Source organism: Octopus sinensis, linkage group LG2 (assembly GCF_006345805.1).
Source record: "Octopus sinensis linkage group LG2, ASM634580v1, whole genome shotgun sequence".
In the NCBI taxonomy this organism is placed as follows: Eukaryota; Metazoa; Mollusca; class Cephalopoda; order Octopoda; family Octopodidae; genus Octopus; species Octopus sinensis.
In genome coordinates, this window is record NC_042998.1 from 171289775 (window position 1) to 171303879 (window position 14105).

Genomic DNA, 14105 nt, shown 5'->3' on the forward strand with positions numbered 1-14105 from the left:
CAACCCCACACATACACACACGCACTTACACACACATACATACACACACACACACACACACACACACGGGCACACACTGCACACAAAACACACACATACACAACATATACATACACGCACACACAGTTAAACACCTTTCTACTGACCATTCTCCTACGCACATGTGAAGGAACACACTACACAAAAGACAGCCACTCCTACTATAGATTCTTACAATAAATTCTTCCTACAACATTAAGCGACACAAAGTCCACTCACATAAACAACCAAAACCACACACACATACAAACGCACACACACACACACACACACAGACCTGCGCTCACGCACATACCCACATATACACACACATGCCTCCTTCTCTTGCACTCTTCCGGTCATTTCAAAATGTAACCACGTAGAATCGTTGGCGATTTTCTTCCTCCGTCTTCCGGTTGTTGTACCACGTCTTCCGGTTGTTGTTTTTCATGTTTGCTCTTTTTTGTTTGGATTCGCTATATATATATGGGGTAGAAAGGGCTCCTTAGCCGTAGTGAAGGCAATCTATCTAGGGAGATAACCTTACAATAAATCACTGGGTCCGTAGCTTAGAAATACTGGGTTGACGTCCAGCGGGAACAGCTTTGTTTCATGGAGGAGGAAAGATCTTCTTTAGTACTTGGTTGTACAATGCTTTCCAATGTGTGTAGTAGTGGCGCGCGCACACATTATTAGCCATTTGAAAAGACTATGAAAGTCTCGACCACGGTCGAACAATGATGATGATGATGATATATATATATATATATATATATATATATATATAGTTAATCCAAACAAGAAAACACAAAAAACACAACAACGCGAGGACGTGGAACAAATATAGTATTATTGGACGCTCAGGAAAGAAGGGAAGAAGGAGGGTTTAACGTTTCAAGCGGAGCTCTTCGTCGGAAACATAGGAGAAGGAAAGCTCCAGAGAAGGGAAGACAGAGGAAAAAAATCGCCAACGGTACACACGCGATATATATATATATATAATATATATATATATATATATATATATATATTATATATATATATATACATACATACATATATAGATATACATACATACATATATATTTGTATTCATACACAGATATACACATATACACACATGCGTGTGTGTGTGTGTGTGTGCATATGTATAATATATATACATTTTATTTATTTCAGTGCAAATTTCCCAAGTTCGTAGACTTAACGTGAGTGATAGAATTAATCCATCGTCTAGTTTCCAATCACCACCTGGTCATTGGATTGCTCAAGCGGATTCCGCTTTGTAGCAAAATATTTGGACTAGATATCTTATTTGAAATCACCGCGTTCTTTATCCCTTTTCCCTGCTACCACTGTCAGAGATCATACAAAACGCCATGGGTCCTGACATTTCTCTCTTGTACAAACCATTCAAAAATATTAATCATTGAGTCATTGACTTAATACTTTCTTCTCCTCATTGTGTAAATATTGTTAATTAATTAGATTTTCCATCGTCACTAAATCCAGTATGATGACTTTTAACTTGATTGTTATTTTTCGTGCGGATAGCATTCCTTATTAATTTCATTCACTCATATCTTGAGTGTGAAGTGTAGATAACAACAACAATAACGACAACAACAACAACAACAACAACAACAACAACAACAATAATAACTAAAAGCCTTCATGCTTTCTTTTCTTCAATTTCTATAATTTAATATCGATTTTTTTACGATAGTTTATAAAAATACACATTTATAAGAGAAGTGTGTAGTCCACTGAATCGATAATAGTGGGTTGTCCGGAAAGTTCGTGCCGATTTATAGTAGCTTACCTTTCGACTTATTTTAGAACATGGTTGAGTCCATAAAATAGGATTTGACTACACCTCAATTTAGAGCACAGTTTAAGCTATCTTTTCGTGGAAGAAGGTTAATGTTCCTATAACTTGTGTTAATTCTATAACCCTTTAAAATGGAAGATAAGAAAGTTCATTTTCGGCACTTGATGCTTTGGGAACCAGACAAAAATTGCTGCAGCTCGGCTGGGATGTGTTACTCCACTCTCCACATTCACCAGATATTGCTCCTTCGGATTCTCACTTATTCAGGTCTCTGCAGAATAGTCTTAATGGTAAAAATTTCGATTCCTTGGATAACGTAAAAAAATACCTTGATGAATTCTTTGCCATGAAACCACCTCAATTCTAGGAAGAGGGTATTTTCAAGTTAAAGGAAATATGGAGACGCATTGTGCAACAAAATGGTTCATATTTGGTTGATTAAAAATGTAATGGCAAGTATTTATTGACCTTTTTCTTTTTTTAAAATATCGGCACGAACTTTCCGGACAACCCAATAGTATATATTTTTATTTTCTGTCTCAGCCAAAAGCAATGGAATATAGTTATGACCTTTGAAAGCACTCACCCCACCTCAAGATTGGTTTTAATTGATGTGGTTTATATTGCTTTCACACTATATGTAAGGTAAAACCGACCCTAGGCCGCAACAAAGTACTGTAAGATATTTAATGATATTCCGTTTTGCCATTCTACCATTCAACTATCCTTTCTATGTCTGTAGAGATTTTGACCATTGATGACACTTCTGGAATAAAGGTAAAGTCAATCAAATGGTACATTTAGTCTTTCCTTGGTGTTCTGATTTCATTTTCTCCCAGGGTCGACTTTGGGTTTCATGTCTTAAATGACAAAAAGATATGTAATAGTAATTTCCATTGTCTTCTTAAAAGCAATTAGCTTTATTGAGTGAGAAATTTATATTGTCACATAATTAGTGTAAAAGTAGGTTGTGTGTCTCTGCAAGTTGGTTATGTGTCTGGTACAAAGAAGACATTTTCACGTCAGTATTTCTCTGTTTAAAATAACTATAATATCAGAGAAGTTAATTTGATACCATGTTTTAATGTAGATATGAAGAAAGTGCCCCAGTCGATACCTCTTACCTTTAAAATATCATTGGTGATTATTGTAATGTTTTAATTGTCCACAAACTGATCCTACAGGATAGTATAGGCCAGGTATTCTAAGTGAAAAGTTAATTTTTGAAAGTAACTCAGTTGATATACAGTGAATCTTTTAACCCATTCTTCTGCAAGGGAACCATTGACGATATCGTTTTTATATAGTGTATCCTGGGTAAACCATTCTCGTAAAATCGCTTTCTTTGTTTCTCTCTCTCTCTCTCTCTCTCTGTCTTTGTGAGTGACACCTGCAAGAGAGTTTTAAGCTTTGAATACGAAGCATTTATTAATGGCTTAATGCTGTCAACGCTTACTGAGACAAATTGTTTTTGTTACATAGTGCACACATATCTATGTGGGCTGGGTCATTTAAGAGTTAAGCGTTCTTTCGGTTTGTGGTCTGGTACTCTATTCAGAGATATATCGATAGATACACTAGAAAACCATTCTAGATTCCTGACAGCAATTAGTTTCGTTTCTCTGCCTTAAAATTTGGAACCCCACAATGGTTAACTTTGCCTTCTATGTCACTAACATAAAAAACGTAACAGTAATATCATTCAATCAACCACACCACAACAGATATGCAGATGTGTCTTTGGAAAAGATGTCCAGCGTGACCTTTAACTGTGATGGCTACAATAAAGAAAAGAACACAGTCAAAAGAAGTCGACATAAATTATATTTATGATAATTCATTATTCCTTCAATGTTCACAATTTGCAAGACTGGAAGCTAGAAGTTCGGAGCATTCAATAAATATTGTCTTCTATGACTGAAGAGGAAACGACATATGTAGTTTTCAAGTGACTTTTGAACAGCAGTGGTAGCGATAATTGTAACAATATAAATATACTTTGTAAAACAAAATAACCACACTAAACACACAAAACAGAGAGGAGATAGAGCAATATGAGAGGAGAGAGGGAGAGGGAGAGAGAGAGGGAGAGAGAGAGAGAAAGAGGGAGAGAAATGTATATATAGTATATACGGTAAAATGAAAGGCAATGACAAATATATTACATATTTCGGATTTATGGGAACTGGTATAAATGTCATTGTAATTTGTCAATTTGCTTATAAGATTCATGGAGAAGATTGAAAGAAAATATTTATATAAGGGAAAAATATTTCATTTGAGGAAGCAAAGTAGGTAATTGTACAAACTGCTCCGTGAAGTATTATTTAGATAAATACATCGTAGTTTATCTAGGAAATCGTCTACATGTGAAGCATTTCAGAAACGTTGAGGCAATAAAGGTTTTTAAAATCTTTCTCCAAATTTATGTGAATATTCATATTATTATTTATGTGAAAAGATGGCTGTTGAAAGAAATGTTTCAAGTTCGTTTGGAGATTGATATTGTCAGATGACAATATATATGTATGCACGTGCGTATGCGCGTATGTATGTAAATACACACGCACATACACACATATCAGTGTTATTTTGACAATAATATTTTGTGAGAGATATATCATAATTTCTTATGTTGTCTTCTTTTTTTATTGTTCACAGAAAACTTATTCACAAATGAAGAAGAATGATGATCTATGAGGGTATGCCATGATAATAAACCAAGGCTTTTGCCGATAAAACAGTTATGAAAGGAAGATCTTGGATTTATAAAAACGAAAAAAAAAGAAGAAAAGCTGATGGAGGGATGAAAAACATGAAAGCGTCCATCGTAATTGAATAAATAAAGGTTTTGCATCTTGAAGATCGGTTAGACATTATTTAAGAGCATGATGGAACAGAAGTATCACTCTGATCAACCGGTTAACAGCAAACGAACTAACCATTAATTAACCGAAATGTAATTTCTTGTTTCAAGGTTTCAATCCCAGCTAAGCAACAGACCGCAGTTACTGGAGCTAGTAAAAAAAATAATAAAAAGAAATTGTTTTTAACGTTAAAACATTGTTTTCAGTACCAACAGTATTTTAATGAATAAATAATCTTGTTTTAGTTTGACTTTCCACATGAGTTTTCTCTATGCGTTTATTATTACTATTTCACTTTTCATATATTCTTTAGATTTTATATTGAGTTTATGGTTTGTGTATGAAAGTTGTGGTCTATATATGCGAGCGCCATAGAATATGAACGCTTGATTTCAGTTTGAAGCCATTTTGCTTCACTTGCACTGCTAAAGGCTTACGGAAAACATCATCAAAGATAGAGCACTCCCACCAGCATCACCTTATGCCGTGCTAAATCAATACTAAATAAATGTTTGTGAAGAATGTGATACGCACAATGGAGATAACAATGTTTTGCTATGGAGAGTATTATGAATTTCCGAGATTTGTAACCTTTTGCGAAATCAAAGTAATTGATATACAATAATTATCAAATATTAAGTTAATTGATGATTAATCTAGAATTTATATGCACTTAAAAAGTGATTACACACAGACAAAAGAGCGTATAATAAGATACGGTAGGACTATAAACACATATAATACACGCATATAATTAAATGTCAATATACCTATGAAGGAATCATTGCGTTCCTAACAGCAGCAGGTGTAACACCACCACCACCACCACCACCACCACCATTATCATGACGACGACGACAACGAAGCTATTTCATAATGCTTCTCGTTTAGTGACTTTATATACTTTCTATGACGAATAACTTCTAAGCTTTTCCTCACAGTTTGTTGGAGGAGACAACAGGTATGTTACTAAGGAGAATGTGGCAGCTCAGGATATCTGTAAAGTGAAGACATGGCTGGTAAGCTTAGTGTAGTTGATGTCACTCCTATCTCAAACAATTAGGATATCGTTTGGCAATCAATCATTACACATTAAAGGAAAGAGACTTTTTGCCTAGTTTTAGCTGCAACTACTTATCGTGTGCGCGTGTTTGTTTGGGTGTTTTCATCAATATACGCATCTCAGAATCAGAGATTAAGACTCGAGATAGAACTTGGAATCTTCTGTTCAGCGACGGTGTAGAATGTTTCAGGATTTGCAGCTTCTCAACTATAAAGGTTTTGCATCTTGAAGATCGGTTAGACATTATTTAAGAGCATGATGGAACAGAAGTATCACTTCTGTTCCATAATTTAAAACTAGTTGTGTCTTGGGAAGGTTAGCCTTGTTAGTATGTGGGATAGCTCTGTCCACAATATCAAGTAATGGAAGAACGCTCAGTTCCGCGGTTCCTTTCCAAACAAATCGTTTCAGAAGTGAAGTTCTGTTTGTCGCTGGCCTAAATACAAGTATATATTAGTTATACTGGTTTTTATATGTGTTACTACGAATTATTGTAATTCTTATCCATACAATGTGCAGATGTCATAGTTGCTCCACAGGGAATACATTGGATAATTTCTACTTAGAATAATTTCTGAAGTTACCATTGGTTGTTACGATAGGAGTATCAGGATGTATATCAAAAATTATTGTGTGAACTCTTGGAAGTATGTTGTCCAGACAAGAAAAGCTACATTACTCACATTGGAAAGTTTGTGGAAACAGAATCTAACTAGAGATAGGAAGTTTCTGTCTATGCCGGTTGTTAAATAGTGGATGGAATAAATTTATTTTCTTCGTCCTTTTCAGCTCTTATTGTGTGTATGTGTGTGTGTATTTATATGTATGTAGCGGCGAGTTGGCAGAAACGTTAGCACGCCGGGCGAAATGCGTAGCCGTATTTAGTCTGCCGTTACGTTCTGAGTTCAAATTCCGCCGAGGTCGACTTTGCCTTTCATCCTTTCGGGGTCGATGAATTAAATACCAGTTACGCACTGGGATCGATGTAATCGACTTAATCCGTTTGTCTGTCCTTGTTTGTCCCCTCTGTGTTTAGCCCCTTGTGGGTAGTAAAGAAATATGTATGTATGTACAATTTTTCTTTGAGTTCATGGTGTTTGTAAATACGTGGTTGAATTGGTGTGTTGGATGAACTGTCGATGCATACACTCAAATATGTGCGTCTATTCACATAAGAGTTAACTCCTCTGAGTCTGCATCGGTTGTCACATTTTACTGCTTTTCCTGCATCTCTGTCCCTTTTATACATCAGGTATTTGGTTGATATTTCCTGTTAATGGATTGCAAACGCATACTCTTCAAAGTGGGAGGTAGTAATCAGGTATGTATGTATGTATGTATGTATGTATGTATGTATGTATGTATTATGTATGTATGTATGTATGTATGTATGTATGTATGTATGTATGTAAGAAATGGGGAGTAGGATAGTTCTTTAATAAGCCATTTCTTATTAGTCGTCGTAATATAGGGTAGCACTGTTGAAAACACCCCTGTCTGAATTTAAATTGGAAACACACACACACACTCACATATATATATTTGGAAATGGATGCGTGGTGTTCAATCAAATAATATGAATAATATATATATGCAGCATATATGTACATACATATATACTTACAACCATACATACAAACATACATACATACATACATACATACATAAATACATACATACATACATACATTCATACACACACACACACACACACACACATATACATATGCACAGGACGTCACCAACAAGAAACAACATGAAATTCGAAAACAAATGAGTTCAATACGCAAACAACGAGAGAAACAAATGGAAAACAGGACAAGTAACACAAAAAACGACCCTTCATCAGTTGTCAGCTATCTATCTACTCCTCATTTCGAGCATTCAACGATAATATGAGTCTTCGAAGACAGTTACTCACATAAGTACCAAAATATAATTTGAGATTTATGGAGGGTCAATGTTGGGAACAAAAACAGAACGAAAACAAACATTGACACACACACACACACACACACACACACACACATGTGCTTCAAGACACACGAGCTCAGAGCTATATTAACCATTGTTCTTTATTTTCTAAGACGCTATTTTCAGCAGGTCAGCCGACCATTTAAAGGCTGGCTACGTCATTGGCTCGTATATATTTTAGCTATGGTTGATGTTCAACTCCAGCTCAACTCTCATCGACCTGATACATACTTAACAGTGTTCCAGCCATGACCATTCGTCATATTTTCAGACAGTATATCTTGGTCTGCATTATCCAGTATGTACTTCCTTGTTTCAAACAGGTTGGTATGTTTTGAGAAAGATTTGATGATTTTTCATGCAAATCGAACGACTTCTTAGATGTCTTATTTAATATCTGTGTTGTTTAGTAATTAGCGGAGACAGAGCTAAAGTGTTGGTAGTTCATTTCTCGTTACCGAATATGTCTTGTGTGTCCATGGATAATCCACTGAAGTCTTCCAGACTCAATTTTATCTTCCTGTAAGCAATCACCAGCAGGTAAGTAAACAGTATTGATACTGTATTAATAAAAAAATAAGTTTCGTTAAGCGAATTAGCCGAGTCGTTAAAGGATCGGGTAGAATGTCTTACTGTTATTGTTCCAGATCTCTGTACCCTGACTTCAAATATCACCGATATCGACTTTGATCGGGGTCGACAAATCTAGTTACCAATCTAGTGTGGTGGTTTGGGGAATTATTAAAGAGTCAAATGAGATATTTTGTGGTATTTGTTTTCAGCTCTTTGTGTTCTGAGTTCAGATTCCGCCACCTCAATTGGAACATCTCGGTTGCATCAATTAAAAAAGTAAATCAGCATACCTTATACTAAGTTGGACAGATGCTAGGGCATAAAATAATAATGTCGATAGCTTGCACTGACGAGTTCAAATATTTCTAAAGGCCTAGCCATAATACAAAGGCTCACACCACGATTCTGATTCAATTAAAGTTACTGCCAACCCGAATAATTGCCATCGCATTGAGAGCTTCTCTGGGGTTTTCACAGCCCCAATACAACAGAATACCAGAATACCAGACTACAACAGATTCCCTAGAGTCTCTTCTCGGTTCATGTACGTCTTTTTAGTATTGATCTACAGCATTTTAAACAACATCAAAAGCATTAAGTTCACCGATATCGGAGATCCTGTACAGTTCATAGGCACGGTTCCTTTTTCCAGATCCAGTAAGAAATATATCACAAAAACTGGCCTTCCTCTCAGGATCAGAAGGCAGTTCAGCTGCCAACAATTACCAACCCATTACATAACTTGAGATGCACATTGAATATTATTCCAACATTTGGGGTGGTACTGCAAATGCAGATATCCTAGATCACTTCCGTCATCCATCCAACTGATTGGCACGAAGTCGCCAACCACCAAATACGAACTCCTGAAGAACATACCTGTTGTCTCTTCAGTTACCTTTTCTACCGCTTCTACAGTAGTCTTCGTCCCTCAGAGCCGACTGGTTTCATTCAACTAAAGAACTTTAAACCCAATGATACTACAATTCAGGGATGCTTTATATGAGTACTGCTGCAAATTAGAAACATACACGAAGCTTAATATAAATAGGCGTACTAATAATAAGTGATGTGATAATGAGCCATAAAAATTAACCAGGAGTCTGTATATTAGATGTACTATACTTAAGTAGTAATGAACATTTAGCATGGGTAAATAGAGTTTTCCCTAAAAAAACAAACAAAAACTACCGATATTTTTATCAATAATTTACCATTGCTAAGAGATCATCCTGTAAAAGAATTACTACCTCATCGATATATTCTTATCCTATCAGAGACTTTTCTCCTTTCTGCTTGTAATTTTAAATCAAGCTGTTCTGGCGTGACTTCCATTTGTTAAAATTTGATCGTGAATGGTAGAGTAATTTGAATTGTTGTTTGTGAACAGGTTTCACATTTCCTTTTTTTTTTAAAAAAAACATCTTTTAGGAAGTTAATGCTGTTTCTAGTAAGTAAAATGTTACCCTTTCGTTTGAAGTTTCGTAACTGTGAAACAGACTACGAGCTCATAATGTTTCATTACGCATTTGAGTTATACACGTTATTCAAAGTCCCCTTAGATATCAGAATAGATAGACGGGTTCTACTCAACTATATGGTTTATATCTTATTAGCTTAGCTCAATGAGAACAACCTAAAAACAAAATATGTTCTATATTCCCAGTTAAAAGTAACACGTAGAGCTGACAGAGCTTTGTAATATGAAAATAAACTTTTTTGAAATCCCAATACCTACTTTATAAAGTTAAGTTATATAGATACACCTCTGTAACTGCTCTATGTTGTTGTGATGTGATACCACATTATACTGCAACATATATTTATCAATTACTTTTCTTATTAGAGGATGAAAATTTTACGGATCTTTTCGGTTTGAACGGCAGTTTTTTCTAGCGGTGTCATATGAAATTGTCACCTATAATTATGACCCTAGAATCGATCTATTGCATTTCAATCTCTTTTAGGGTTAGGGTTAGGGGAAGGGTATCTTTTTTTCTTCACAAATGTAAATAAACCCAATCTGTTTCTTAAACGAGGGACACATTCATACGGCACAGAATGCTTTTTAACTTAATAGACGTCACTGATTGGTTGAAATTGCAGAAATTGAAGAAAAAAAAAGCAACAAATATTTTACAAACTATAGAATTTTCTCAATAAAACCAAGAGAAAAAGATGTTTTATAAACACATTCTACCAGTATACGAAGTTTAACATTTTTTAGTTAGCTAGAAATTATGTTAAAAACTGCCGTTCAAACAGAAAAGATCCAATTATACTATACGCTGAGTATTTTAGATTTGAAAATGTAACCTATTACAATATTGCTCTTGATATAAAGGGAACGATATCTCAGCTTTTAATGACTATCTTTTTAAATAATTACCATAACAATTTCGGTTATACTGTAGATTCGTCTACAGTCATATTTCTCTTTTTACTTAGTGGATATTCGTTCGGTTGTTGCTAACCGGTATGCTGTGTAACTACAGAATTGACTCTGTGCTGAACATCCTTGCACCGACGACAACAAAATGTTTGTAAGAATGCAGACTTATATTTCTCTGACATTATATTATACAGGATTGGGTTGATAGCCGAATGGGAAAAATACAGGATCCCTGTAGTGGAAGAAAAAAAGAGATTTTTGAATTAATTACTAATTAACAAATAAATAGTATAAAGAAAAGGAAATAAATATTTTGAGACAAAGAAATAAAAAGCTTGAAAAATCTGGCTCTTGATATATATACACAAAGGAATTCTTAGTTACTGTTACATTTCTTGGAGAAAATATTAATTCTTAAAATTGTAAAGATCTAAACTCAACATCAATCGATTCTAATAAAATTTTTTGTACTTATTTTACCAACATCGGAAGGACAAAATTAAAAGTCAACCAGGCAAGATTTGCATTCATAAGGGGAAACGTAATTAATTAGTGAACCTACTTATGCTGCTCAAGGTTATTCGTCAACCACAAATCTTAGTTAGAAATATTGATTTATTACATTAAGGGAATAGTATAGTCAATTTAAACGACTGCTATTTGCCATTTTATAGTTATGGACTAGGACGAATGAAAGACAAAAAGGTAATCTCAGTGGGATTTGAACTCGGAACTTAAAGAAGTATAGCCAAACATTGCAAAAAATTTTAAATGCTGATCCAATGGTTGTAATATTCACTGTCCTCTATGGATTCATGACATAAACACAAATTACAAATTTGAGGCAGAGGAAGGCTTGATTGCACTGATCCTGATATTAACTGCCACCAAGGAGGTGAGCTGGCAGAATAGTTAGTACGCCGGGCAAAATGTTTGGCGGCATTTCGCCTGTCTTTATGTTCCGGGTTCAATGCCACTTTACCTTTTATCCTTTCGGGATCGATAAAATAAATTGCGTACTGGGGTCGATGTAATCGACTTAGCACTCCCCCGAAATTGCTGGCCTTGTGCCAAAATTTGAAACCAATATTAACTGCCACCTATTTTATTTATCTAAAGAAAAAAATATAGGTTAACGTTGATAAGATTTGAACTCAGAACGTTGACAGACGGAACAAAATAAGGCAAAGCACATTTTTTTCCAGCGATGGAGCGTGTTTGCAAGATTTTTCTAAATGCAAGTATTCTTTTCTACTCTAGGGCACAAGGCCTGAAAGTTTTGGGAGAGGGGTTCAGTCGATCTAATCGACTGCAATACGAAAGGAGGAAAAGCAAAATCGACCTCGGCGGAATTCGAACTCAGAACGTAAAGATAGACGAAATACCGCTATGCATTTCGCCTGGTGTGCTAACGTTTCTTATTTCTTTACTACCTACAAGGGGCTAAACACAGAAGGGACAAACAAGGACAGACAAACGGATTAAGTCGATTACATCGACCCCGGTGCGTAACTGATACTTAATTTATCGATCCCGAAAGGATGAAAGGCAAAGTCGACCTCGGTGGAATTTGAACTCAGAACGTAACGGCAGACGAAATACCTCTAAGCACTTTGCCCGGCGTGCTAACGTTTCTGCCAGCTCGCCGCCTTTCTAGATGCAAATATTGAAGACTAACCTCAAGACTAAAAGTATTATTTTTGACACTAATATTCAAAAATAACTGCGAGCAAATCCTGAAACGTTTTAGACGAAAGCATTTTTCATCTCGGAAGATATCTAATATTATTGACATTGTTGGAAAATAATGCTTTAATTTGCCATCCAGGTCATAAGCTGTAGTTTACTCATTCTTATCCTTCACTAAACGTTTATTTTACGTTACAACCATGCTATATTCGACGATAAAGTACGAGATACGATATGCTGAGAAACGCTTACTTCCTATCCCCACTCTGTATCCATAGTTGATTGAACACAACACCTCCTGCTGATAAGTAAATTTTTTACTCTTTCCTGAGATATAAAAAAACCCCATATTCTAGTTCTAAACCAACTCTACTGTTCAGGTTACATTCTATTCTATAGTTCATCTTTTTTCTAAAACGTGTTGTCTGTACTTACGTAAAACTCACTTTCTCTATCACCCATCTAGACACAGCAATAAAGATATCCTGTTACTTAGGCTCTATTTTCTTTTCGTCACACTAGTTAACTTTGTTTTCTCTTCCATTTTTCAGATTCTCAAATCATCATTAGGTACCCGATTATCACATGTTCGGTAATGAATACATCTAACCCAACTCACTTCTTTCCGAAAGTATATCATGCTTGGAGACATCAATGCGTTCGTGTCCCTTCCTCAACAAGATTGCAGGAGAAGAGGCCGAACGTTCGTAATTTTAAACTACTTGTGCTTGTGAAGCTATTCACTAACTCGTATCCTTGTCTGATATACTTAGTTTGTAAATACTCTTAATCTCTTCCTCACTCTTTAACTCCAACATTTACCCTGTTCCTAAAGGATTACCTGATCATTGTCTTAGCAAAATAATCCAGGTTGTATAAGTCAATCGTATAACAAACTCAGTCTCCGAACATTTATCAACTCAGCTCCACCAGTTCTGCTAGGACTATTTTTGGCAGTAAATCTTCCTCCCGAGTCATTTGAGATAGATAAACAAAGGACTGATACCATCTATGTTTTCACGTCCCTCTTCAATCTTCCCACAGCCTAAATCAACAAGTGAAATCCTCTATATACTATGTAGTGGTACAGACGAAGAGTACTGCCAAGTAAACTTAGAGAAAATAAAACAGTCAATAACTCGGAAGCGTTTACTTATATTTTCAATGTTTGGGAGGCCGCCACCAGGAAAGCAAAGGGTGTCTTCTTGGATTGCACGAACTATAAACCCTTCGAAACATAACAGCATTGGTAAATCCTCTTCAGCCACCCTCTTGTGAGTAGCACTCATTGCAGACAAGACAATGATATTCGTTGCAGCTTTTGTTTTCAATTGTACACTGCATATACAAAACAAAACTGCTTATGAACCTTCCTCTTTAAATTTATCTTTCTTCTCATTACATACAAGCAGGCTCCCTAATGCACAAAACTTTCAGTTTACTATGATCACACAAGGTGACTAGTCCTTAGAATTATACATTGAGCTCCTCAATCTTTGCCAAATTTCAACCTTCCTCTCTTTACTAGGATCAAATCGTATTGCTTAAAAACATCATACAATTTCTCAACTACCGCTCATTGCCTCTCATTCCAGTATCTCAAAGAGCGATAGAAACATATATAAATCATCACCTTTATCTCTTCCAGTCTTTCTCTCACTTATATGTGAAAATAGTGTGGCCTTCATTGAACCAAAT

The 14105-nt window shown here is 35.5% G+C and overlaps 1 protein-coding gene across 3 annotated transcripts in view; it reads right to left on the reverse strand.

Moving 5' to 3' along the window:
- Positions 1-14105, reverse strand: part of LOC115232543 (pyrokinin-1 receptor-like) — a 171558-nt gene that overhangs the window by 14718 nt on the left and 142735 nt on the right. For 2 of the 3 annotated variants that reach the window (XM_029802482.2, XM_036500420.1), the window contains one exon: positions 10609-10950. The exons of the other annotated variant lie outside the window; for it this stretch is intronic. In XM_029802482.2, coding sequence (XP_029658342.2) covers positions 10796-10950 — 155 coding nt within the window. In that variant the 3' untranslated portion in view covers positions 10609-10795. Of the gene's footprint in view, positions 1-10608; positions 10951-14105 lie in introns of those variants that run through there. 3 annotated transcript variants of the gene reach the window in all.